At 46.2% G+C, this 27,517-nt stretch overlaps 1 protein-coding gene across 1 annotated transcript in view; it reads right to left on the reverse strand.

Annotated features, from left to right (window-relative positions):
* LOC124771027 (L-dopachrome tautomerase yellow-f2-like) overlaps positions 1-27,517 on the reverse strand; it is a 128,875-nt gene that overhangs the window by 16,308 nt on the left and 85,050 nt on the right. The window contains exons 3-5 of the mRNA XM_047249268.1: positions 18,577-18,838; positions 10,259-10,618; positions 87-327 (exon numbers count right to left, since the gene is read on the reverse strand). Of these exons, the coding sequence (XP_047105224.1) occupies positions 87-327; positions 10,259-10,618; positions 18,577-18,838 (863 nt within the window). The remainder of the gene's footprint in view (positions 1-86; positions 328-10,258; positions 10,619-18,576; positions 18,839-27,517) is intronic.

The following is a 27,517-nucleotide window of genomic DNA, read 5'->3' on the forward strand; positions in this document are numbered from 1 at the left end:
GGTGACATATTTTGTTGTGAGCTTATGCGGAACTGTACCGTAGAGTGATTTCTGGAGGATAAATTCAAGCGTAATTGTAGAAGTACCTTAACGTCACTGGGATAGATGAATGAGGTACCGTCGTCCTCGGCGACGACACCTATGGTTTCTGCGTCCATGGGGAGCCCGGAGCGGGAGTTCCAGCAGGTGACGCGGTGGTTCAGCACCTCCATCATGAAGAGCACGCCTGTTCGCTCGTCCAGGAAGCTGCCTGTGGACTGGCCGTGGTTCCCGCGGCTGCCCACCAGCTGGAACGACCGGAACCATGAGGTGGTGCCAGCGGCAGTGCTGCCAACACAAACGGTGTGCCTCAAGATGTGGAAATTCGCAAAATGGACAGTACAGTAATGGCCAAGTTCTTTAAACGGAGAAAACTTGTGCATTGATCATGATGTTTGGTTTGTGGGGCGCTCAACTGCGCGGTCATCAGCGTCCGTACAAAGCCCCAATTTATTCACAGTCCAATTTGTTTCACAGTCCAATCTAGCCACTGTCACTAATGATGAGGATGATGATGAAATGATGAGGACAACGCAAACGCCCAGTCCCCAGGCAGAGAAAATCTCCAACCCGGCCGGTAATCGAGCCCGGGACCCAGTGATCTAGAGGTAGAACCGCTAGAAACTAGACCAAGAGCTATAGAGCATGTGCATTGAAGGACATTTGACACTTGTTCTTCGTATAAAAAGTAGGTCGACTACGATGGAGTTCCAGGTCACTCTTCACGTGAAAACCTGTGTCGACGTTTCACTTGAAGTTTCTTAGAAGTGGAGATCATGCTCCATGGATGGCTTGTATATGTACTGAGCGAAGTTGTACAGTGCTAAGGCGCTGGACTCATATGTGGGAGGTTGACCGTTCAGTCACCCTGCAATCTACATCTGCTTCCACGTGACCACTCTGAACTCACACGTAAATGCCTGACAAAGAGTTCATTGTGACCACTCTGCAACTCACATGTAAGTGCCTGGCAGAGAGTTCATTGTGACCACTCTGCAGCTCACATGCAAGTGCCTCGCACAGCTTTCATCGTGACCACTCTACAACTCACACGTAAGTGCCTAGCAGAGCTTTCATTCTGACCACTCTACAACTCACACTTGCCTGGCGGACTGTTCATTGTAACCCACTCTGCAACTCACACGTAAATGCCTGACAAAGAGTTCATTGTGACCACTCTGCAACTCACACGTAAGTGCCTCACAGAGCTTTCATTCTGACCACTCTACAACTCACACTTGCCTGGCGGACCATTCTTTGTGACCACTCTGCAACTCACACATAAGTGCCTGGCGGACCATTCATTGTGACCACTCTACAACTCACACTTGCCTGGCAGACCGTTCATTGTGACAACTCTGCAACTCACACATAAATGCCTCGCAGAGCGTTCATTGTGACCACTCTGCAACTCACACGTAAATGCCTGACAAAGAGTTCCTTGTGACCACTCTGCAACTCACACGTGAGTGCCTGGCAGAGCGTTCATTGTGACCACTCTGCAACTCACACGTAAGTGCCTCGCAGAGCTTTCATTCTGAGCACTCTACAACTCACACTAGCCTGGCGGACCGTTCATTGTGACCACTCCGCAACTCACACGTAAGTGCCTCGCAGAGCTTTCATTCTGACCACTCTACAACTCACACTTGCCTGGCAGACCATTCTTTGTGACCACTCTGCAACTCACACATAAGTGCCTGGCGGAACGTTCATTGTGACCACTCTACAACTCACACGTGCCTGGCAGAGCGTTCATTGCGACCACTCTGCAACTCACACATAAGTGCCTGGCAGAGAGTTCGTTGTGACCAGTCTGCAACTCACACATAAGTGCCTGGCATAGCGTTCATTGTGACCACTTTGCAACTCACATGTATGTGCCTCGCAGAGCTTTCATTGCGACCACTCTACAACTCACACATAAGTGCCTGGCAGAGAGTTCATTGTGACCACTCTGCAACTCACACATAAGTACCTGGCAGAGAGTTCATTGTGACCAGTCTGCAACCCTCACATAAGCACCTGGCAGAGAGTTCATTGTGACCACTCTGCAACCCACAATTAAGTGGCCGGCAGAGCGTTCATCGAACCACTTTCACTCTTTTTCTCCACCTTTCCACCCTCGACCAGCGCCTGGGAAAAACGCTCAAATCTTTCCGTGCAAGCTGTGATTTCTCTTATTTTACTAGAATGATCATTTCTCCCTATGTAGACAGATTTCGACAAAATAATTTCACTTTCGAGGAGAACGTAGGAGAGAAAAGTCTTGAAAAGATCTCGTTGCAACGCAGATCGCCTTTGTTTTAATAACTGACAACCTAACTCGCGATCACATCCGTTAAACTCACTTCCCTATTTCGCAATAATAGAAAACGAGCTGACCTTGTTTGAACTTTTCGGACGACCTCCATCAATCCTATCTGGTAAGGAACCTATATCGCGCAGCAGTACTCTAGCAGAGGGCGGACAAGCGTACTGTAGGCAGCCCTTTTAGTAGACTTATTACATCTTCTAAGTGTTCTGTTGCAACATTATCTGTGTGATCGTTCCAATGTAAGTTATTCGTAATTGCAACTCCAAAGTATTTAGCTGAATTGGCAAGTTTTAGATTTTTGTGATTTATAGTGTAACCGAAATTTAGCAGATTTCTTTTAGCACTCACACTTTTCATTATTCAAGGCCAATTGTCACTTTTCGTATCATACACATACATAGCCTAAATGATTTTGCAATTGGTTTTGATCCTCTGGTGACTTTACTAGACGGTAAATGGCAGCATCATCTGACGACCACCTAATATGGCTGCTCATATTGTCTCCTAAATCATTTATATAGATTAGGAACAGCAGAGGGGCCATAACAGTTCCTCAGAGATCGCCAAATATTTCTTGTGTTTTACTCCATGACTTTCCGTCAATTACTACGAACTGTGCCACTTGTGAGGGGCTGTATGAAAAGCTTGTAGGAAATCTAGAAATATGGAACCAATTTGAGATCCTCGGTCAATAGCACTCATCACTTAATAGTCTGCCTGAGCCTGAATATCCGAGACACAGTAGCTATCCGGTTCAGTGAGCAGTGCCTGATCAAGATCTGAAGCCTAGACGTACACTTTGTTGTGATACTGAAGAAAAACGTCAGCAGAATTTACAAAATTCGCGTTCTGTTCCGGTGCGTTACCATAGGGCCTGCAGAAATTTATCCGGGAAGGGGAAATCACTTCTGAAAGTATATGAAGATTCTGTAACGAATAAAAATACTACACATTCCTGGGGATGGTCGGGGGCGTGCCATGTGCCCCTTATTGTCTTCATTTGTGGACACCTATGTGCGTTAAGATCCAACTGCGACCAGAACACGGACTGTAGTGTCAGTAAAAATGAGGCCGGTGCCGCTTACGTAGCTTCCTTCAAGCACTTAGCCCGAATATCTGGATGGTTTATTCGTTCTTAGTTCGTTTCGGAATCTGACTCATCTTAATTTCTACTTGTCGGGTCATACGAAAAGTTACGTGTGCGGAACACCAGGCGAGAAATTGCTACCAGTAATTCGCGACATCCATCGAATATTGCATGATATGTTCAGACGGATACGACAGGATTTTTTGTTACGGCTGCACAGAAGTTGGATGACGCTACTTTGAACAACTGCTTTGTATGTAGCGCATATTACAGAAAATTAAAAGTGTTAGAAAAACGTGAATACTTGGATTTTTATCATCATTAGCCGGTCAAATGTAAATTAAAGATTTTTTCCGCATTTTCGCTAATAACTTTCTGTCCAGAGATTGGGAAATGATTTCCTCATCTCAAATTACACGTTAGTCCTCCTCCGTATTTGCAGTATATTCGTACCATCATACAGTCTGACGGGTATCTCATTAGTTCCACTGCCCTTTCCAGTACTAAGCGACTTCCTTTTTTTTTTTGTAATCTCGCGCTCATTTATTTTTGTACATATCGTTTTCACATGCGTGTTACCGTAAAAACGCTGCTATTTTCTTATGATATTCTGTAGTAGTATTTCACATTGGAGCCTACTTTTTCTTTCATTGGTCGTGTCGGTACCACCATGATAAAGAAGAATCTAGTCAGAGGACTGATTAATTTTGCAACTGTTTGCTTCATAGGGAGCCAGTCCGTTTAAATGAGGGGAGGAGAGGATCTCCACTTTGTGCGCTGTCAGTGGGAAAATTAATTACATAAAATTTCTGGTCTTAATCCTGACCGCATATGACAGCTGAAGACGTCCCTACTTGCAACGGTTTCTAAACTGATTAATTGACAAACTGAGAAGGTTGACATTAATTACAACACAAAAAAGTAGTCATTACAATATTTATGTATAAAAACCATGCGCTTTCACAATGCCGATAACAGCATTCACGAAAGATGGTTGGAGCTAAAACTTCACTGCAGAAAACCAGAAGTAAAATACTGACATTTAAAGGGAAATAAGAATTTGCTAGTAAATTATTAAACAAGTAGTGATTACAGAGTACCGGACAACGTGTCTTTACTCTAGAAGCCAAACTTAATCTCTACACTGCAGATACTGTAGAAGGAACGTTTTCGAGATAAACCAGAGAGATCATTGCATCCTTGAAAGTTCGGTTCAAGCGACAAAGTGGGAGGGTGGGGGCAGGGTGGTTGCGATGTCTTTTTACTATGTGGTGATGTTGAAGATGGCTCGCGGCGTCCTGCAGGCTGTTACAACTCTCCAACCGAAACAGTTGTTTGCGCCTTGTTAAAATGACGGAACTTTACCGGGGGCATCATTGCGCATCACTGTCCAAATTATAAGGAGCCAGATTTGATAACCATTGGCATCTTCCCAACGTGCAACGGCAAATGTCCGCACAAGGGGAATGGGGCAGAACAGGCTACGTAACGGAGTTTTATGACCTCAGAGTGACCGGTACTTAGTAAGCTACCGACGCCAAAAATTAGATATGCCAACTGCTGAAAAAGGTAGTGGCCATGCTCTACCTGCTGGACATAGAACGCTCATAATTCCTTCGTTCTTCGTTCCTCAGAGGTTTCCCATCCTGCCTAGAAGCCAACGGACGCAATCGAGGACATTTCCTGTATCAAAGTGCACCTCTGAAGGAGGAAGAACTCCTCAAATTTCTATCGGATTGTCACCATTTTGCAGAAACTGCTAAGTCTTCTCATGGTCATCATGCCATACATCAGAATCCGGGATACTGCTCTACAGTATGTAACGAATCTTGCTAGTGTTGTCTCTGTTGTTGGGGAAGTATGCGTGTGAAGTTACGAAGACGCCCAGTCAGTGAGGCTCCAGCTCTCGGCTGATACACATCCACAGAGCGGCAAGTTAAGTGTTTATCTTTTCCTGTCTTGTCCTCGTAGTATATTAAATTTCGTTCGAGTTTCCCTTGAAGAGGCGTAAAGCTCGCATTTTGTTAGTGTGAATTCAGGAAGTCTGTAGCGCAGTTTTCATTTCTTCTGAGTAACCAGATACATGGCTCATTAACGCAATAGCGTCCATTTGTAGCACATCAGGAGGTTAGCAAGTTTCATATCAAGGATTGTGTCTGCTTTTACAGTTTACTTTTTCAGTTAGTCTTGCTAGGATGGGTAGAATGTGTGCATACTGTGTGCGGACGCAGGAGGAGCTGGCCACAGTTCGCGAGCAGCTGAATGCCCTTCTGGCTATAATCAGTCACCTTCAGGCTGCTGCCTAGGGTTGTAGGTGTGGCAGAGAATCTGGTGCGTCGCATGGGACACCTCAGGTATCGCTTGTTTCGCCCATGGGTTCCGCTTCGGACACATCTCCTAGTCTACCCGACGCTGTGAAACCGTCCTCACTGCAGAGTAAGTGGCAGGTGGTAACGCGTTCGCGTTGCTCGAAGCGAAGGATCAATGTGGAGACTGGCCGTCTGGCATTGCCCATTCACCCAGTGAGTGGACAGGTGTCCGCTCCTTCAGAAGGGTGCGAGCATGCACACTGGGATGGGGTAGGGAGGTGGGGAGGTTTGCTAATTATCGGTAGCTCCAACGTCAAGTGCGCTATGGAGCCGTTAGGCAGATAGTGTTCAGGACTGAGAAGACAGCTAGCTTGCACTCGGTATGCTCGCCAGGAACCTCGAGATGTGGAGGCGGTCTTGCCTGCTGCTATCGAGCGTGCTGGGTGCAGTCGTCTTAAGTTGTGGCTCTTGTGAACACCAACGACGCTTGTCGCATGGGCTAGAGGCCGTCCACAGTTCATACGAGCGGCTGGTGGAAGTGGTGAAGGCTACTGGCCTCAAGCATGGGGTACAGGAAGAGCTCGCAATTTGCACCGTTGCTGCCACAGTTGATCAGGGTCCTTTGGTTTATAGACGAGTTGAGGGTCTTAATCAAAGGATTTGTGGTCTTGGTTGCAGATTCTAGACCAGCTTTATCGGTTCAGGGTTTGATAGGTCATGGTGCGCTACAAGAAGGAAGCAGCTACTCGGTTAGAAGGGTACTTGTGTTTTTTTTAGGCTAGGCAGTACTCTGAGGCACTCAGATGAACGCTCGCAAGTCAATACTCAGCAAGGGAAGTCACAACGCATTCAGAGTAGTGACACTTCGACTGTCAAAATTGTCGAAGTATTCGTAACGTATCTCCCGAATTCACTGTCCCGCAGGAATGTTGTCACTCTCAAATTATTCTGGGGACCGAGAGCTGGTTGAAACCCAAATGGAAAATTCTGAGACACTTAGCGAGTCATGGAATGTATATTGGAAAGACAGGTTAGAGGCTATATGAGGGGGAGCGTTCATTGCAGTTGAAAAAAAATACTGTCTCTTTTGAGGTAGAAGTCGAGTGTGAAAGTGTAGTTATCTGGTCGCTTATAACAGGTCTAGCTGAAACCAAGCTAAGTGTTGAATGTTTCTGCCGGCCAACCGATTCTGCTGTGGCAGGTCTAGAGTTATTCAAAGAATGTCTATGGTTAGTAGCGCGTAAATACCCAGATCATGCATTACTAGTTGGAAGCGACTTTAACCTGCCGTTTATAGACTGGGATGTCTATGGATTCATTGCACGGGTACAGACAGATCGTCATGCGAAATGCTTTTGAATACGTTTTCTGAAAATTGTCTTGAGCATCTAGTTCGACAGCCCGCACGCAATGGAAATAAACTTCGTAGCTACAAATAGAGTGGACCATATAGACAACGTCAATATAAAAATGGGGATTAGCGATCATGATGTCGTTATAGCAACTACGGTTATGAAAGTTAATAAATCTGTACAGAAGGCTAGGAGAGCGTTTCTACTAGAAAGAGCAGATGAAGAGTTGTTAGCATCTCACGTAGGCAGCGAACTGAGATCACTTGGTTCCAGTAAGATGCACGTAGAAATATTATGGACAAAGATTAAGCACATTGCAGATCGTGGTCTGGAGAATTATATGCGTAGTAAGTGGATGAAGGACGGAAAGGACCCACCATGGTTTAATAACGACAAGCAAACGTTAGTAGAGATGCGTGCGTCTTTGAAAAAATCAATGCGCGAAGCATACAACTGCAACCACCGTCACACCTTAGTAAAAGATCTGGTAGGGAAGCCAAGATAATTTTGGTCCTATGTAAAACCGCTAAGTGGGTCTAAGGCTTCCATCCAGGCACTTCTTGACCAGTCGGGTATGGCAGTTGCAGAAAGGAAAATTAAAGCGGAAGTTTTAAATTTAATGTTTAAGAATGCGTTCATGCACGAAAATCATACATAGACACACCGTCATTTGACCATCGAACAGACGCGTGTATGGACGACATAGCAATAAGCATCCCTGGCGTAGAGAAACAACTGCCGGCCGCTGTGGCCGAGCGGTTCTAGGCGCTTCAGTCCGGAACCACGCGGCTGCTACGGTCGCAGGTTCGAATCCTGTCTCGGGCATGGATGTGTGTGATGTCCTTAGAATAGTTAGGTTTAACTAGTTCTAAGTCTAGGGGACTAATGACCTCAGACATTAAGTCCCATAGTACTTAGATCCATTTGAACCATTTGAAGAGAAACAACAGAAGGAGTTGAAAACAAATAAGTCACCAGTTCCGGATGGAATACCAATTCGGCGTTTCCAAAAATATTCTACGGCACTGGCCCCTTACTTAGCTTGCATTTATAGCGAATCTCTCGCCCAGCTCAAAGTCCCAAGCGACTGGAAAAAAAGCGCAGGTGAATCCTGTGCATAAGGAGGTCAGATGAACGGACCCGTAAAATTACAGACCAACGTCTCTAACATCTGTTTACGGCAGAATCCTTGAATATATTCTCAATTCGTATGTAATAAATTTTCTTAAGGCTGAGAATTTTATGTCCACGAATCAGCATAGTTTTAGAAAGCACCACTTGTGAGAAACTCAGCTTGCCTTACTCTCACCTGATGTATTGCGAACTATGGATGAAGGGCAACAGACGGATTCCATATTTCCGGAAGGCGTTTGATACAGTGCCCAATTGCAAGTTGTTAATGAAGATAAGAGCATACTGAATAGGTTCACAGATGTGTGAGTGGCTCGAAGACTTGTTAAGCTATAGGATCCAGTACGTTGTCTTCGACGGCGAGTATTCATCAGCGACAAGAGTATCGTCAGGAGAGCCCCAGGGATGTGTGATAGGACCGCTATTATTCTCTTTATACAGAGTGGGACAAATAAAGGTGGCCCAGATAACAGTTCCATGGTACAAAGAAACACAACAGAGGAGAGGAAATACAGTATTAACCTGACTATAGACGATGTAGAAAATGACCACCATTATCTCTTAGCAGTTTTGGGGCCTGGTCAGTAAACTACTGAAGGGGTGTCGAAGGTGGACTGTTGGAATTTCTGCAGTCTCATCCAAAATGTTCTGTTGCAGTTCTTGAAGACTGTGAGGCTTGTTGCGATACACCTTAGACTTGAGGGATCCCCACACAGAGTAATCGCACACTGACAGATCAGGTGGCCTGGGTGGCCAGCTACGGCTGCAACCTGACTGATCCCTGCTAAAAACTCTATGAGGTGTGAAAAGTGTATAAATGTCGTCCAAGATCCGGCCGGCTGCATGGGCAGTTACTCCATTCTATTGGAAGTAACTGTAGGTCTTTTCCTCCTCCGTTAATGCTGCCACAAATAGTTTCAAAATGTTGTCAACGTAACGCGCCGAAGCGCTGATGAAAGAAGATGAGACCAATAATGCGGCTTGCAGCCACTGCACACCAAACCCTAAACTTCTGATCACATAGTGGTGTTTCGTGGAAGTTTTGCGGATTCTCCGCTGCACAGAACCTGTGATTCTGTGAGATGACATAACCACTCAGGTGAAACGAGGTTTCATCAGACATAAAGAACAGATCCATGTCCAAGCCATTCATTGTTATCTCAGTGAACAGTCACTAACAAAACTGGAGGCGCAGAGCAGCATCTGCTGGACTTAACGCATGAACACCAGGCACTCAGTAGGCGTCCGTGTGCAGGTCCAGGTGGAGTATTCGACTTTGTGTTCGACTGATCTGCCGGTCTCTTGCGACAGGCGTCGGGTTGATTTGGTAGGACACTGAAGCATGTTCTGATGAACGGCAGCCATAACACTTTTGTATGTCTCATTTTTAATATTCTGTATCTACATCTACATTGATTCTCCGCAAGCCAGCTTATGGCTACTAGTCATTATCTTTCCTTCTCGCAAATAGAACGAGGGAAAAACAACTGTCTATATGTCTCCGCACGAGCCCTAATTTATCGTATCTTATCTTCGTGGTCCCTACGCGAAATATGTTGGACGCAACAGAATAGTTCTGTAGTCAATGCGTTACTTTTGTGCTTGATATCATGTTAGATGGGTAGATCACATAACTAATGAGGAAGTATTGAAGAGGATTGGGGAGAAGAGAAGTTTGTGGCACAACTTGACTAGGAGCAGGACATATTCTGAGGCATCAAGGGCTCACCAATTTAGTATTGGAGGGCAGCGTGGAGGGTAAAAATCGTAGAGGGAGACCAAGAGATGAATAAACTAAGCAGATTCAGAAGGATGTAGGTTGCGGTAGGTACTGGGAGATGAAGAAGCTTGCACAGGATAGAGTAGCATGGAGAGCTGCATCAAACCAGTCTCAGGACTGAAGACCACAACAACAACAACATGTTACATTGCATACCCATCTCGCTGCCGCATTCCTGTCCTGCGCATTCTTCTCCGCAGCGGACAGTGTACACAATTCTTAAGTAGTTGCACTGGTACTTACCTGTTCCTGAGCCATCGAGACGAGACGGCAAATTCTCTGGAAGAGCAGAGAGCGTGGAAGAAGGCGGTGCGGTAGCCGTCGTCCTCGGGGTCGGGCGCGGAAAGCGCCACTGAGAAGATGCCATCGGCGAGCTGGTAGTTGAATCCCGCAATGTCGAAGTCGCCGTACAGCGGGTCCATGCGGAAGAAGTTGTGGCGCAGGCGGCGCGAGCTGCGGTCGGACAGGCTGAAGACGACCAGCGCCGAGGAGCCCAGGTCCGGCAGGTAGGCGAACGCCTCGCCGCAGTGGCCCGCCTCAACATCCACCGCGATACTGGCGAAGAACGACGTCGCGTCGAAGTCGTCTCTCCGCAGGTAGTACCTGTGGGCACAGGCAGCTGTTTTCAAATAGGCTGTCCTCAGTCGACATAGAAAAACTGTTGGCCTTGTTACATAGGAATTGGACATAAGTACGGAAAAACCATGAGAAATAGCCGCCCATTCACATCCCGACTGGTCGGTCGAACACGCCCCCCCCCCCCCCTCCCTCACCACCGACCATTACCCACGGCTGAGCGGGACGCCGACCGTCTGACTTTCTGTGGACTGACGGACTTTGGGATAGCAGGCAGTGATCAGGGCAAGCGGGTAGCGATCTGCCCGCAAACTGACGCACGCAGACTGAAACCTCCCCTTAGAAAAATTTATGAATGACTGAGCTGGTAAACCCCTTACGTTATTTGATTTTCAAACAGCTGAGCAAAACTGAACGTACTCAGACATTTCTCTGTTTACTTATTCTGATCATCACTAAACTGACACACAATATTTTTAGCGCAACGCAATCTGACTTTCAATAATCCCTACAAAAGAATGTCCGTGACTGACAATAACCTATACCTTTCATGAATCACTTACCTCACAAAAATCTTCGTTACTCGAACTACTGCAGTACAGCGAGCGCCAATACTGCCAGCTAAATAAAGGATTCTAACTACTGAAGGCACTAACTACTGATAGGCATAGTTAGCAAACGAAATATTTTGACAGAGAACAAACAATGTATTTACCTTAATAATGTTCAAAAGTCATCATATATACAGCAGTTCATGAAATCCAGTATTACAAATTTACTCTTTCTGATGGACACACGTCCAGATCGTCCGCTCTCAAAATTCCGCCATCTCTCTCCCCACATCCACCACTGCTGGCGGCTCACCTCCAACTGCGCAACGCTACGCGCTGTTCATATCCAACTGCCCAACACTACAATAGCGAATATTCCAACAATGCCAACCAGCCACAGACTGCACACAGCACAGCCAGTGATTTTCATACAGAACGCTACGTGACGTTACCAATATAAAAACCTAAACAGCCTACTTACAAGACCACGGACTCGACCACCGTAAAATCTCCCGTAGAAAGGCGAACGTGTCGGAGCGGTCCTATTCGACAGTAGTCGGCCTGTGTATGTGGACGTAGTGCATACTTGAACATGAATGCAGATGCTAGCCGAACCTCTAAGTTGTGCCTTTGTATTTGACATTGAACGACACCTGGGCAATGTCCTCCACACTTCGCAAGTGTCAGTCGTGTTAAGAACAGTTTTCTGTGTAGTTGTGAGTCCATTGTTTTGGAGCTTAGTGCATCTGAACACGGGAAAATTGTTGGTGCCGGTATGGTGGATGCTTCTATAACCAAAGTAGCTGAGGTGGTTGGTTTTTCGAAGAGGCACCGTACCCAAGATTTGTACCGCACACAGAGAAAGTAGAAAAACATCATCCTCTAAGTCACAAAGAGGACGAAAATATGTGCTGAGTGATCGTGACGGCCACTGAAGAGGATTATGATGAAAAATAAGAGAACGACAACCGCAAAACTCACTGCAGAAGAAGGGGAGCTCCATAATCTATGACCTGCAGGGCGAGCTGCAGTTCCAAAGCAACGCATCAGTGATGTAAATGATCGTAACGGTAAAACGTGGTGCCGAAGCCATAAAACCTGGACTGAGAGAACAATGAAAGAAAGTGATATGGTCGGTTGAAACTTGCTGCACAGTGGTTTCAGCTGTTGATCCAGACTGCATCCCAAGAGTGGACCACGGCAGAGGTTCGGTGATGATTTTGGCAGCCACGTCGTGGCGTTCCACGGGTCCCATGGTTACTCTGCAGCGTGGCATTACTGCCAGGGATTATGTGATAATTTTGCCTGATTAGGTCCATTCAATGGTACAATGTTTGCTACCAGTGGTGAGTCTGTGTTCCAAGATGACGGGGTGCTTGTTCACATGGTTCGCATTGTGCGGGACTCGTTTTGTGAACACGAGGATGAATTTTCGCATCTCCACTGTGCCCCACAGTCACCAGATCTACTTTGGAGAGAATGCTGCATGATAGCTATCTATTTCCGTCATCGACACCTGAACTTGTCACTACTTTTCAGGACAAATGATATAATGTTCCCTTGAAAACCATACAGGGCCCTTATTTGTCCATCCCGAAACGGCTGAAAGCTGTTTTGAATGCCAATGGTTTTCCTACGCCGTACTGGGGATAGTAATGTATCCACTTTCCAATATCCTCGTCGTAGAAAGCAGCTGCCTGTGCTTTTGGCCAGTTATCTTCACTGGTCTGCAGCTCGTTGTCTGTGGAAAAATTTTGTCTTCATAGCCAGCGGTTCTTGTAATCAGAGATGAGACTGAGGGGGAGCCAATTACGGACTGTATTGTGGGAGAACAAACTCTTCTCATCGGGAACGCTGCGGTAGCGTCTTCATTGCCCTGCCGCGTGCGGCCGAGAATTGGCATGAAGAAGGAACTGCTCGACAATTGCGTTATGTGGGTTGCATGGCACAGGCGAAATCTCTAACCAGGCCCTCATACTTGGCGGGAGACGCTATTCCCTACGCTTCTTTACGTGCTCAGTGTTCACTCAAAACTGAAAAGAGCGACCCGACACGATCGACGGGAATGCTAGAGACAGTGCCCAGCACATCTGTGCAAAGCTTTACCCGATTTTCCCTGTGGTTTCCATTTCGTGACCGATCGGAACTTACTTTCTGGACAACTCTGGTATATTGTATGTAAATCCATGTGGTGTTTGTAACATATAGCGTGTTTATGAGTGGCTGTCTAATGTTGTCCGTCCGCAGCTCGTGGTCGTGCGGTAGCGTTCTCGCTCCCCGCACCCGGGTTCGATTCCCGGCGGGGTCAGGGATTTTCTCTGCCTCGTGATGACTGGGTGTTGTGTGATGTCCTTCGGTTAGTTAGGTTTAAATAGTTCTAAGTTCTAGGGGACTGATGACCATAGATGTTAAGTCCCATAGTGTTCAGAGCCATTTTAATGTTGTCCCCTCAAAGGAATTCTCAAGGCTACAAATGATTAAAACGACCCTACAACTAGAGACCTCTATAAAACCAAGTATTATGTTGTGATTTGACTTCAGTATAGCAGATCAAACCAATAGTTCCTGTCGGGATGCTACTAGAACGAATCACAACTTGGATACCGTAAATGACTTATTCTCAAAAAACATAGAGAGTGCACAATGTCCGATTCTTCCCTAAATGTAATTTCGAGATTGGCAGAACATACGTCTGCTTTAGACCGCGTCCCAATTTATTAGACAGAAACAGAGTTGGCTAATATTGATTAGCGGTGACAAACAGAAGACTTACACTCTGACTGCCACTTTCAGAAAAAATTCAGTAGGCACGCAAATGGAACTCAGTACATTTACTGTGAGTGTTTCCCTATCCACCGAAACGAAGTCTGCATCTCACCTACTGAACAACAGACAGCAGTTGACTGCACCGACGGCGTGCTGGTCGGAGCGTTGGCCACTGTGCAGATGACGTATGTAGCTACGTGTAATTCTCTGCCTACACAGTGGACGCAGGATGCTGTTTACAAACTACCAGCGTTGAAATTACCTCAGTACAAGACAGAACGCAAGTCAAGAAACAGAAATTCGACTCAAGTATTGTCCTATAAAGAAGCACTTCATTGTTTGTGATATTCCACAGAGAAGTAAAGAATAGTCAATCGAGTAAACTGAATAATTCCGTTCACAGGAAAACGACTTCACGTGCTCCTTGTGGCGAAAATCAACAGTTACCAAAATCGAACTGCAAGATCCTGCTCTGTGGGTCTCGCCTGCGAAGTCTCTATGTCGATCCCTGGAGGGAAGTATCTTTGACCAATCTCCGCATGAAAGCGTGTCCACGCCATATTCCCGCTCGATCCCGGCCATGCGGCGTCTACTTTAGCGCTCAGGCAACGAATTACAGCAGCTTTTACGAAAACATTACCTCCAACTACATGGGTCACGAATTTGCCAGCTAATCGCCTAAAGTTCACACTCCTTTCAGGAGATTTTCTGGAAGTTTCCGTTTCCCATCCTACATCCTTAGCACTCCGCCACTCAGATACGCGTCTCTATTTTTCAGTGGGAAGTGTGCCCTTGGAAGTCAGCTTGTGACCATCGTTTGTGACGCCACGCATTCCTTTGCTCTAAAAAGGGTGTCTTTTTGCCTTGTTTCGCCCCCATCGCTATTTTGAATTATTTTTTTCAGCCCACTAGAGTGCAAACTTCTGCCATCACTGTCCCTATTATGGCGGTTCTGCGGCCTGTAGTCAGCCGCCTCCTCGGTCTGTTCTCTCTCGGAACAGTAAACGTCCGCCCCTGCAGAACACAGCTCTCCACCTGACCTGTCTTCAGCTGATAGCGGCTTTTGAGGAACGTGTTGTCCACATCGCCGTTTCTGTCAGCATTTAGTACTATGGAAATAGTAAGCAGCTGGTGCTAGCCAGTGTCAGTCAATGATATGATTAATAATCCGATTGTGCATCGTAAACAATGATCTAATATAAATACACTACTGGCCATTAAAATTGCTACACCATGAAGATGACGTTCTACAGACGCCAAATTTAACCGACAGCAAGAAGATGCTGTGATATGCAAATGATTAGCTTTTCAGAGCGTTCACACAAGGTTGGCGCCGGTGGCGACACCTAAAAAGTTTCCAACCGATTTCTGATACACAAACAGCAGTTGACCGGCGTTGCCTGGTGAAACGTTGTTGTGCTGCCACGTGTAAGGAGGACAAATGCGTACCATCACGTTTCCGACTTCGATAAAGGTCGGATTGTAGCCTATCGCGATTGCGGTTTATCGTATCGCGACATTGCTGCTCGCGTTGGTCGAGAACCAATGACTGTTAGCAGAATATGGAATCGATGTTTTCAGGAGGTTAATACGGAACGCCGTGCTGGATCCCAACGGCCTCGTATCACTAGCAGTCGAGATGACAGGCATCTTATCCGCATGGATGTAACGGATCGTGTAGCCACGTCTCGATCCCTGAGTCAACAGATAAGGACTTTCGCAAGAGAACAACCATCTGCACGAACAGTTCGACGACGTTTGCAGCAGCATGGACTATCAGCTCGGAGACCATGGCTGCGGTTACCCTTGACGCTGCATCTCAGACAGGAGCGCGTGCGATGGTGTACTCAACGACGAACCTGGGTGCACGAGTGGCAAAACGTCATTTTTTCTGATGAATCCAGGTTCTGTTTACAGCATCATGATGGTCGCATCAGTGTTTGGCGACATCGCAGTGAACGCACATTGGAAGCGTGTATTCGTCATCGCCATACTGACGTATCACCCGGCGTGATGGTATGGGGTGCCATTGGTTACACGTCTCGGTCACCTCTTGTTCGCATTGACGGCACTTTGAACAGTGGACATTACATTTCAGATGTGTTACGACCCGTGGCTCTACCCCTCATTCGATCCCTGCGAAAACCTACATTTCAGCAGGATAATGCACCACCACATGCTGCAGGTCCTGTACGGGCCTTTCTGGATACGGAAACTGTTCGACTGCTGCCCTGGCCAGCACATTCTCCAGATCTCTCACCAATTGAAAACGTCTGGTCAATGGTGGCCGAGCAACTGGCTCGTCACAATACGCCAGTCACTGCTCTTGATGAACTGTGGTATCGTGTTGAAGCTGCATGGGCAGCTGTTATTGTACACGCCATTCAAGCTCTGTTTGACTCAATGCCCAGGCGTATCAAGGCCGTTATTACGGCGAGAGGTGGTTGTTCTGGATACTGATTTCTCAGGATCTATGCACCCACATTTCTTGAAAATGTAATCACATTTCAGTTCTAGTATAATATATTTGTCCAATGAATACCCGCTTATCATCTGCATTTCTTCTTGGTGTAGCAATTTTAATGGCCAGTAGTGTATAAATTGAAAAGAGTTGACATAATACTATATGAATGGTGTAAAAATGTTACCGCTTTACAATTTTTAAAGCATTGGCTGAAGATGTGAGGGAGATGTTGTACCGTTGACTCCCCATTTCCGACCCATACGGGACGAGGGAAATGTAAGGTATTCCGATTCGAACCACCGGCGGATCGAAGCTTAATCGAAAACATGCATTTATACAAAACATATTTATGCCGTAAAACACCAGGAAATGAAGACAACAGAAGAGATTCTAGTCAATGAGCTGTCTGCATTAGATAATTACTTCAAAATCTGGAGACTCCAAGCCAGTGTGAGTAAAACAGAAGTGTGTTGCTTCCATCTAAATAACCGGTTGGCGAACGTAAAACTGGATGTAAGTTTCAGAGGCAGAATTCTTCGTCATATTGGAACCCAAAATATCTTGGTGTCATCCTGGATCGTACACTATGCTTCAAACAACACCTTCTTAACTTAGCTCAGAAGCTGAGGACTCGAAACAACATCCTCCATAAGCTACGCGGAACTACCTGGGGATCTTCAGCAACCACCCTGCGATTTTCAGCTCTGGGCTTGGTGTACTCAAGTGCTGAGTATTGTGCACCTGTTTGGATGAACAGTCATCATACAAGGCTTGTTGATACCCAGCTAAATACGACAATGCGCATATCATCTGGCGCAATCAGATCTACTCCAGTTTATTGGCTTCCACTGTTAACCAGTATAATGCCTCCCGCTTTACGCAGATGTACTGCCCTTATGAGAGAATTCCACAAGATCTCCAGGAATTCTAACCTACCTGTGCATAGCGACCTGCCACTTTTAAATCGCAAGAGACTGAAATCACGTCATCCAACTCTGTGCGATGCTGCTGCCATGGTTGTTAAGAATTTCAAATCTCTTGAAGAATGGAAAGGTCGGTGGGAAGCAGTGACAGATGTGCACCTGCATAATATCTTCTCTGGTGCTAAACTTCCAACTGGATTCGACCAGCCGGCCGGAGTGGCTGTGCGGTTCTAGGCGCTACAGTCTGGAACCGGGCGGCCGCTACGGTCGTAGGTTCGAATCCTGCCTCGGGCATGGATGTGTGAGATGTCCTTAGGTTAGTTAGGTTTAATTAGTTCTAAGTTCTAGGCGACTGATGACCTGAGAAGTTAAGTCGCATAGTGCTCAGAGCCATTTGAGCCATTTGATTCGACCTACCATGCAAGACCTGGACTACTCTCAACAGAATCCGTACCAGCCATGGGCGATGCAGGGATGCTCTCTTTAAGTGGAAGTAGCTGCCTGATCCAGCTTGTGACTGTGGGGCTCCATACCAGACTGAAACTTCCTGGCAGATTAAAACTGTGTGCTGGACCGAGACTCGAACTCGGGACCTTTGGCTTTCGCGGGCAAGTGCTCAACCAACTGAGCTACCCAAGCACGACTCACGCCTCGTCTTCACAGCTTCACTTCTGCCAGTACCTCTTCTCCTACCTTCGCAGGAGAGCTTCTGTAAAGTTTGGAAGGTAGGAGACGAGATACTGGCAGAAGTAAAGCTGTGAGTACCGGGCGTGAGTCGTGCTTCGGTAGCTCAGATGGTAGAGCACTTTCCCGCGAAAGGCAAAGGTCCCGAGTTCGAGTCTCGGTCCAGCACACAGTTTTAATCTGCCAGGAAGTTTCATATCAGCGCTCACTCCGCTGCAGAGTGAATATTTCATTCTGGATCCATACCAGACTGTTCACCACATTGTCAGTGAATGCAGGATCCGAGCCTATCACGGCGCCAAAGAGGACTTCCTGCTAGCAACTCCAGATGCAGTGCGCTGGATTGAAGGACTGGATATTCAGTTGTAAAGACAAACTTAAGTTTCTTGTGTGTCAATACGTACATATGTATAAGTAATTTAATTTCATGATATGTCTGTATTAGCTAAATAATAATAAATAGTATGCTGTAAATCACGACGAGAAGATATACCAGATACCAGCACGTTTCTGAGCGTGCTCGTACTACGTCGGGAACGTGGTTTTGCGTCTTCACGCTGAGCAATACGTTCCGCGCGACGGCCGCAGACAGGGTACCTGAGGAGGAGGGTGTCGGTGCGCAGGTCGTAGACGAGTAGCTGCGGCCGGGTGAGGCGGACGAGCGCGCCCTGCCCCAGGTCGGCGGTGCCGGCGTCCATCACCCACAGCCGGTCGCACGCGTCCGCCCTGACGCGGTAGGCGGACGTGATGCGCGCTGGCTCGCCCTCGGCGCGCTCGCCACCCTTCAGCCGCTGCGTCTCCCAGTCCGGGTACGGCGACAGCGGCGGCGACCGTGGCGACGCAGGCGCCCTCTCCTCCCCTGCAAAGTGGCCAGCACTCACTCTCTCACCACTTTATACGGAAACATCACGGTTAAACCTCTGAACATAAGGTGGTTACGAGGGTCACTCCAAAAGAAAAGCACACAATTATTTTTTTAAATCCATCTTTTATATATGTTGAGAGCGTATGGGTGCTATTCTGTCATTCTGCGCAACGGATTAATCTGTGATGTACCCTTTACCCTGTGGCTCCTGCAAGATGCAATTTCCACCCCCACACTACTACAGAAGTCAGACAGACGCTCCTAACGTTCTAAAGAGAAATGCCTGAAAAACTTTAAGCAATAAATATCTTCTGGAGTCCTCCACTGTAAGGAAATGACACAAAAAATTCACAAAACTTCTTACGTAACTAGTGGGATACTTGGGTACTGGAGTAGTGCTAGTTAGTGTAAGAAAAACATGAAACTAACGAAAACTATTATTTATTTTGCGAAAATTCTGAGAAATCGCAATGGCACTTTTATTTATGAACTGAACAAATTATTTCCGGGTTCTTTTCGGAATGTGAAGTTACCTTTTAAGGATAGGATTCGCTAATGAAATTTCTATACATAGTTTAAGACTGTTATTGACTTGGCAGAATGGCTGAGAGCCACACCTACTCAACCTGAATAATTATCCGTTAGAATGTTGCTAGGTACGGTCGAGGCTGTCGTGTGTGAAATGCAGTGAAGTGTACTGTTGTGGAGGAAATATGGGGCTGTAGCATACAATACTGTAAGCTGCGTTGACTGCTGTCTGCGCTGCTCGCTGCTGACAAGTAAGATAACTCTCGTTCTATCTAGATTGACCTTCGCCAATCAAACTCTCCCTACGCCTTGTTGAAGTCGAGGACTCCTAATCGCCACTAGTCTAACTATTGGCGTGGTACACCGGTCAGATAACCAGTCCACCGTAATGCCATTCAAAATTCGCTCGCAGGCGTTTAACTATAACTCTGTCCGTTCACACCACACAATAAGTGTGGTGGCCAACACAGTGAACAACGCTTAATCGCAAGGACTCAATAATTCGCTCTCAACAGAGGTGCTTTCCCAGTGAAGTACTGAGGAGAGACTTGTTCCTCGCTCTCTGAGTACACGTACGAGCGCGCACGCTCTCGTTACGTGTTCTAGCTCCAAGAGCGACAACGGAACGGCCCCTCTCCACGCCAGACGTGAAGGGGTATATCTTTCAGTCTCTTCCATTACTCCTTCAGCTCAAGGCGTCAGGAATATCGTCTGCCAATCAGCATTGCTCTTCTAAAACGGGAGAATGACGTTTCGTTTAAGGCGACCAATCCAGAAATCTGTAGCTTTGGTGTTTGCTGTCTCCCTGTGAAAATCCCTGAAACTGTGGTTTATATTTCTAAAGAATGCATAGGCTGGGCGCTTCCACACAATGTAGTGGAATTTGCTTTTAAGCCGAACACGGGGTGTTCTTGCTTTCACTTGGGCAAACGCTGTCTGCTCTATGGGTGGTCACCGGACAACATAGATGGCCTGAGTCGTCCTTTGATGGGACCAGCCCCCCGGCGTGTGGTTTGCGTCTCCCGAAGTAAAAGCCCCTGCGACCGTCGTGTCTTGAATGTGTGTGTACACCAGCTTTGAGTATTTCAATCTCGGAGCGCATTTGCGATTTACTAATTATTTGCATGTCGTTTACATGAATTCATGCAACATTGACTTTATCTTATCGAGTTTGGGTTCGAATGAAGCGTCTTGATGTGCGGAATATGATTTTGAGGGCGGAATATGTAAGCAATGAATGTCAGGATACCACGACGTCTTACAATGTTTGAAAGTTTTACAGTGTGTAGATACATCCTTTAGGAACAATATTTTCATTTCTCAACATAATTTACATTCCTCTCAACTGCCTTATGCCACCTTGGAACCAGCGCCTGTATACCCGACTGGTAAAATTCTGGACCAACCTGTTGTAGCCACTGTTTGGCAGTGTGCACATGGGAGTTATCATCTTCAAATCTTGTTCCACGAAGAGTCTTTCAGTTTCCCAAAAAGGTAATACGTCAGATGGAGCCAGGCCAGGACTGTAAGGCGGGTGTTTAGTGTTGTCCATCTGAGTTTTATGATCGCTTCCATGGTTTTTTGACTGACATGTGGCCGTGCACTGTCGTGCAACAGCAAAACATCCTGCTATTGCCGATGTGGTCGAACACTACTCAGTCGAGCGTGACGTTTCTTCAGTGTCGTCACATATGCATCAGAATTTATGGTGGCTCCACTTGGCATGATGTCCACAAGCAAGAGTCCTTCGGAATCGAAAAACACCGTAGCCATAACTTTTGCAGCAGAAGGTGTGGTTTTGAATTTTTTTTTCTTGGGTGAATTTGCATGATGCCACTCCATTGATTGCCTCTTCGTCTCTAGTGAAAAATGATGGAGCCATGTTTCATCACCTGTCACAATTCTTCCAAGAAATTCCTCTCCCCCATTCTCGTACTGTTCCAAAAGTCCACTGCATACAGTTTTTCTTGTTTCTTTTTGAGCCACTGTCAACATCCTGGGAACCCACCTGGCACAAACTTTTTTTAACGCCAACATTTTCAGTATTCTGCAAACACTTCCTTCCCCTATCCCAACGTAGCGCGACAATTCGTTCACTGTGACGCGTCTGTTAGCAGTCACCAATTCCTTAACTCTCTGCACATTGTCTGGAGTGTGTGCAGTACGAGGCCTGCCGCTGCGAGGACAATCCTGAATATTGCCGTGCCAGTTTTCATCACGTGACCTGGTTGCCCACCGACTAACTGTACTGCAATCGACAGCGGCATCTCCATACACCTCCTTCAACCTCTTGTGGATGTTTCCCACTGTCTCGTTTGTGATGGCGCCACCCACGGGAACAGGTTGAACTAAGCTTGAAAACAAGCGAGAAGGATCTATCTACACACTGTAAAACTTTCGCACATGCAGAATGAAAACTGTATTTTAACAAAATAGTGTGCATTCTTTTGCAGTGACCCTCGTAGTACTACTGCACATTTTCTACATGGACAACTGCAAAACGCAAACAATATTAAAGGGTGAAACATCTAGGCAGATTTAAACTGTTTGCCGGACTGAGACTAGAACTTTGGACCGTTCCCTTTCTCGGCCAAATGCTCTTACCGACTGAGCTATCCAAGCACAGCCTTACTACCACCACTAACTCATCTCCTACACTCCAAACTTCACAGAAGTTCACTGTAAAATAGCAAACAATCCCAGACTGTGGGCAAGCCATATCTCCACAATATCCTTTCTTCTAGAAGTGCTAGTCCCGCCAGGCAAGCGGAAGAGCTTCTCTGAAGTGAGGAAGCTTGAAGATGAGGTACTGGCGAAAGTAACGCTGAGAGGTCGGGTACTGCATGGATAGTTCGGTAGGCAGAGCACTTGCCCACGAAAGTCAAAGACTCAGGTTCAACTCCCGGTCCGGGATGCAGCTTTGATTCTACCAGGTGCAGTATATCGATTCAGCCAAAACACGATGTATTATAACTTTACTGACTCTACAAATACGACAAAGACAATGGCGCCGGCCGCTGTGATCGAGTGGTTCTAGGCGCTTCAGTCCGAAACCACGCTGCTGCTACAGTCGCAGGTTCTAACCCTGCCTCGGGCATGGATGTGTGTAATGTCCGTAGGTTAGTTAAGTTTCAGTAGTTCTAAGTCTAGCGGACTGATGACCTCAGATGTTATGTCCCATAGTGATTAGAGCCATCTGAACCATTTTGATAATGTCTTTCACAGAAAAGAATCCAGTTTGATTCCAAATAATAATAATAAATGATAAAATTTTACAAAAAGTTTCCCACTTCAATTGTCCAGGGTGTGATATAAGTTTTAACTATGAAAAAAGACATTCAGGAGACGGTTGATAAATACCAAGCTATATCTGGAACACTTAGAAGAACTTAGGGGAAGGTAACAAGACAGGAAACACGAATGAAATTTTATGAAGTTATAGTTGTACCTACTCCTGTGCATGGTTCCAAATCACGGCAGTAACAAAAAAGAAAAATCACGAGCCGTGGGATAACTCCTAATATTGCGTCGGACCTCCTTTTTCTCGACGTACTGCAGCATCTCGATGTGGCAGGGTCTCAAAAATTCATTGGATGCCCCCTGCAGAAATATTTACACATACTATAGTCGTCCATAATTGCGAAAGTGTTACCGGTGCAGGATTTTGTGCACGAACTAACCTCTCGATTATCTCTCGCAAATGTTTGATGGGATTTTTGTCGGGCGATCTGGATGGTCATAGCATTTCCTCAGATTGCCCAGAACGATCTTCAAACCAGTTCCGAACAATTGTGGTCCACTTACTTGGCACACTGTCATCTATGGTTCAAATGGCTCTGAGCACTATGCGACTTAACTTCTGAGGTCATCAGTCGCCTAGAACTTAGAGCTAATTAAACCTAACTAACCTAAGGACATCACACACATCCATGCCCGAGACAGGATTCGAACCTGCGACCATAGCTGTCACTCGGTTCCAGACTGTAGCGCCTAGAACCGCACCACCACTCCGGCCGGCTGTCATCTATCAGAAATTCCATAGCTGTTTGGGTCATGAAGTCCATCAATGGCTGCAAATGACCATTGATAAGTTCAGTTGGAGCAGAAGACCTAGACCATTCCACGTAAAACAGTTCCTTCTTGACAACTTGGGTCAATGGCTTGGTGGGGTCTGCACCACACTCCAACCCTACCATCAGTTCTTACCAAATTAAATCGGGACTCATGTGACCAGGCCACCGTTTTCCAGTCGTCTAGGATCTAACCGATATCGTTACGTGCCCAAGAGAGGCGTTGCAGGCGATGTCGTGCTGCTAGAAAAGGCACTTGCGTCGGTTGTATGCTACCATAGCCTATTAACGCCAAATTTCAACGCACTGTCCTCACGGATACATTCTTCGTACGTCCCACATTGATTTCTGCGATTATTTCCCACAGTGTCGCTTGTCTCTTAGCACAGACATCTCTACCCAAATGCCGCTGTTCTCAGTTTTTAATTGAAGGCCGTTGGTCACTGCATTGCCCCTCGTGAGAAGTAATGCCTGAAATTTCGTATTCTCGGCACACACTTTACACTGTAGATCTCGGAATATTGAATTCCCTAACAATTTCCGAGATGGAATGCCCCATGCGTCTTGCTCCGACTACCATTCCGCGTTCAAAGTCTATTAATTCCCGCAGCCACAATCACATAGGAAACCTTTCCACATGAATCACTCGAGTCCGTCAATGCAATGTCCTCTTTACACCCATTGTACGCGATACATCGCCATCTGGATATCTGCATATCGCTATCTCATTACTTTTTTCACCTCAATGCAAAATCAAATAGAAGGACGATGTTCCTAGAATGATAGAAAATGGAATGCGAAAACAGATAGTGAATTATCGGCTGGCTGCAAAGTGAGAACTGGGTAGACAATCGATAGCAGATGGATGGATGGATGACGGAGACCGGAGCAGGTGACTACAGCACCTAATCCTTGAAAGGAGATGATGACGATGAAGTTTCAAATCAGTGCATATCCCATTGCAGAGTGAAAAATTCATTCTGAATACTAAGAGGTATTTATAAAGAGGTATCATATATCCATGCGGGAGGCGCTATTCAAAACTAGAAGAAAGGATCCGGTAATGATATGTTCGGAACACAATACCTATTGTGATACGGAGCAGTTTGCTCTTTTCTGTTGCATAGAAGTAGATATTATAGACAGTGCTGCTTGGGGTTGCCACACATCCTGACAGATCCTTCCGCCCTTTTTTGCACAGAATCACCCATTGTTCCAAGAACACCTGCATCCATTGTACCGTGTCGTGTACAGTGGTTACGCGCTCCTGTAACTGCAGCACATTGTCTATGCGTTGCGCATACACCAATGTCCTCACAGCTAGAAATCCAGCGGATTCAGGTCAGGTAAAAGGGAAACCCATATAGACGATAATCGTCGTCTTTCTGCATGGGTATCGCTGTACAATAGCGCTGGTAATTCATTGCACAGATATCGGCGACAAGGGACCGACATTAGGCCGTGTGGTGAAGTGTGTGGCCCTCTGCTTCTGCCAGCGACGATTCCTGCCCGTGCGTCGCTACTGAACCGATCCAATTGCCTGACCTCCATGATTAGTCGAGGACTTGTATCTGCTCACACTTGCATACTACAGTGTCATAATATGCTACGCATATACCGATTACTAGACACTAATCTTTACAAGTAAAACGGCCCATATCTCAACAGGTATTGGTTTCCGGATAGACACAATGTGATCAAAGACATCCGGACACCCCCAGAAACATACGTTTTTCATATTAGGTGTATTGTGCTGCCACCTATTGCCCTGTACTCCATATCAGTGCCATCAGTAGTCATTAAACATGGCGAGAGAGCAGAACGGGGCGCTCCGCGGAACTCACGGACTTCGAATGTAGTCAGGTTTTTGGGTGTCACTTGTGTTATACGTCTGTACCCGAGATTTCCTCACTCCAAAACATCCCTAGGTCCACTGTTTCCAATGTGGTAGTGAAGTGGAAACGTGAAGGGACACGTACAGCACAAAAGAGTACATTCAGACCTCGTCTGTTGACTGACAGAGACAGGCGACAGTTGAAAAGGGTCGTAATGTGTAATAGACAAACATCTATCCAGACCATCACACAGAAATTCCAAACTGCATCAGGATCCACTGCAAGTACTATGACAGTTAGGCGGGAGGTGAGGAAACTTGGATTTCATAGTCGAGCGGCTGCTCATAAGCCATACATCACGCCGTTAAATGCAAAACGACGCCTCGCTTAGTGTAAGGAGCGTAAACGTTGGACTATTGAACAGTAGAAAAACGTTGTGTGGAGTGAGAAAACACGGTGCACAATGTGGCGATCCGATGGCAAGGTGTGGGTATGGCGAATGCCCGGTGAACGTCATCTGCCAGTGTGTGTAGTGCCAACAGTAAAATTCGGAGGTGGTGGTGTTATGGTGTGGTCGTGTTTTTCATGGCGGGGGCTTGCACCTCTTGTTTTGCGTGGCACTATCATAGCGCAGGCCTACATTGATGTTTAAAGCACCTTCTTGCTTCCCGCTGTTGAAGATCAATTCGGGGATGGCAACTGCATTTTTCAACACAATCGAGCACCTGTTCCTAGTGCACGGTCGTTGGCGGAGTGGCTACAAGACAATAACATTCCTGTAATGGACTGGCCTGCAGAGAGTCCTGACCTGAATCCTAAAGAACGCCTCTGGGATGTTTTGGAACGCCAACTTCGTGCCAGGCCTCACCGACCAACATCAGTATAGCACTCCATGAAGAATGGGCTGCCATATCCCAAGAAAGCATCCAGCACCTGATTGAACGTATGCCTAGGAGAGTGGAAGCTGTCATCAATGGTAAGAGTGGGCCAACACCATATTGAATTCCAGCATTACCGATGGAGGGCGCTACGAACTTGCAAGTCATTTTCAGTCAGTCTTCTAGTTTTGACCCACACTGTCTCCTGTAGGATATGTGAGACTTTTTTTAAAGCCCTGTACGAGATGTGTACGGTATGGCAAGCGGTTGTGGGGAAGAGCAAGTTATGAAAGCTGATAATTAAAAATAAATGACGAATACTAAGAATAATGAAGTGGGTTGTCAAAAAGAAAACGTGCAGGATTTTTTAAAGAATTGTGATTATTTCAGTATACAATGTAAGGCTTATATTCGGTGAAATGTTCAAGATATGGGAATGAGGTTTATATCAAACGATAATAGGCAGAGGGGGTAAGTAGTACTCTTGTATCAATCGATATTTTGAAGCAAGTACCCTTTTGTTTAAAAAAAAAAAAACGCAGCGAATCACGTTTTTAATGAACGCTATTGAAAAGAAGATATAACCCTCTTTAATTTTGAAGATTATAATTTTGGCAAAAGTACCCGAGATATGTGTGAAAACTGAAGGGGAGTGCGACCAGAGTCGGCTATTGTATTTTAAACATTGTAAAATAGCGGTCTCATGCCAGTTTCCATCATACTATCAAATCTTTCGATCGTTTCCTTTTCTCACAAAAGCTATTCACTTAAAAATGTGTTCATTGACACATTTGAAATACTTTTCTAAGCTCCACATACACTATATATTAGTATATACTGTAGTTTCATTTCAAGGAGTGTAGCTGACCGTCTTGTGTAAAATATGCTAAGACGAAACATACTTTGTCTCTGTAGCGTTGGCCTATCTTGTTGGACGACGAAGCAAGGCATGAGAGCTCCACTTGATGATATTTCAACCCCAATAGCAGATTTTGGTCGCCTTGTATTTCATCTTAACCACATTTCGCTGAGCAATTTAGAGAAATCACGGAAAACCGAAATCTAGATGCTGGATGTGGAATCGAACCTCCGTCCTCCCATATGCGAATCCCGTGTGCCACCTCACTCGGTAAGACGCAGATGTCACTGAGGCGATACTGTATGTGATATGCTACGTCACGCGCGTGGCGCAATGCTTATCCTTACGACATTCGGGTTGCCACGGGAGCGATACCAAGCAACAAGACACAGCAGTTGGCGATAGCTTCGTGTGCGGCGCATTGCTACCAGTCTCTTCTTGAACAGTTTCCATGTATTTGACGTATCTATTCGAGCTATGGCTCTCCTTACAGCGTTAAAGCA

This window comes from Schistocerca piceifrons, unplaced genomic scaffold (assembly GCF_021461385.2).
Source record: "Schistocerca piceifrons isolate TAMUIC-IGC-003096 unplaced genomic scaffold, iqSchPice1.1 HiC_scaffold_866, whole genome shotgun sequence".
In the NCBI taxonomy this organism is placed as follows: Eukaryota; Metazoa; Arthropoda; class Insecta; order Orthoptera; family Acrididae; genus Schistocerca; species Schistocerca piceifrons.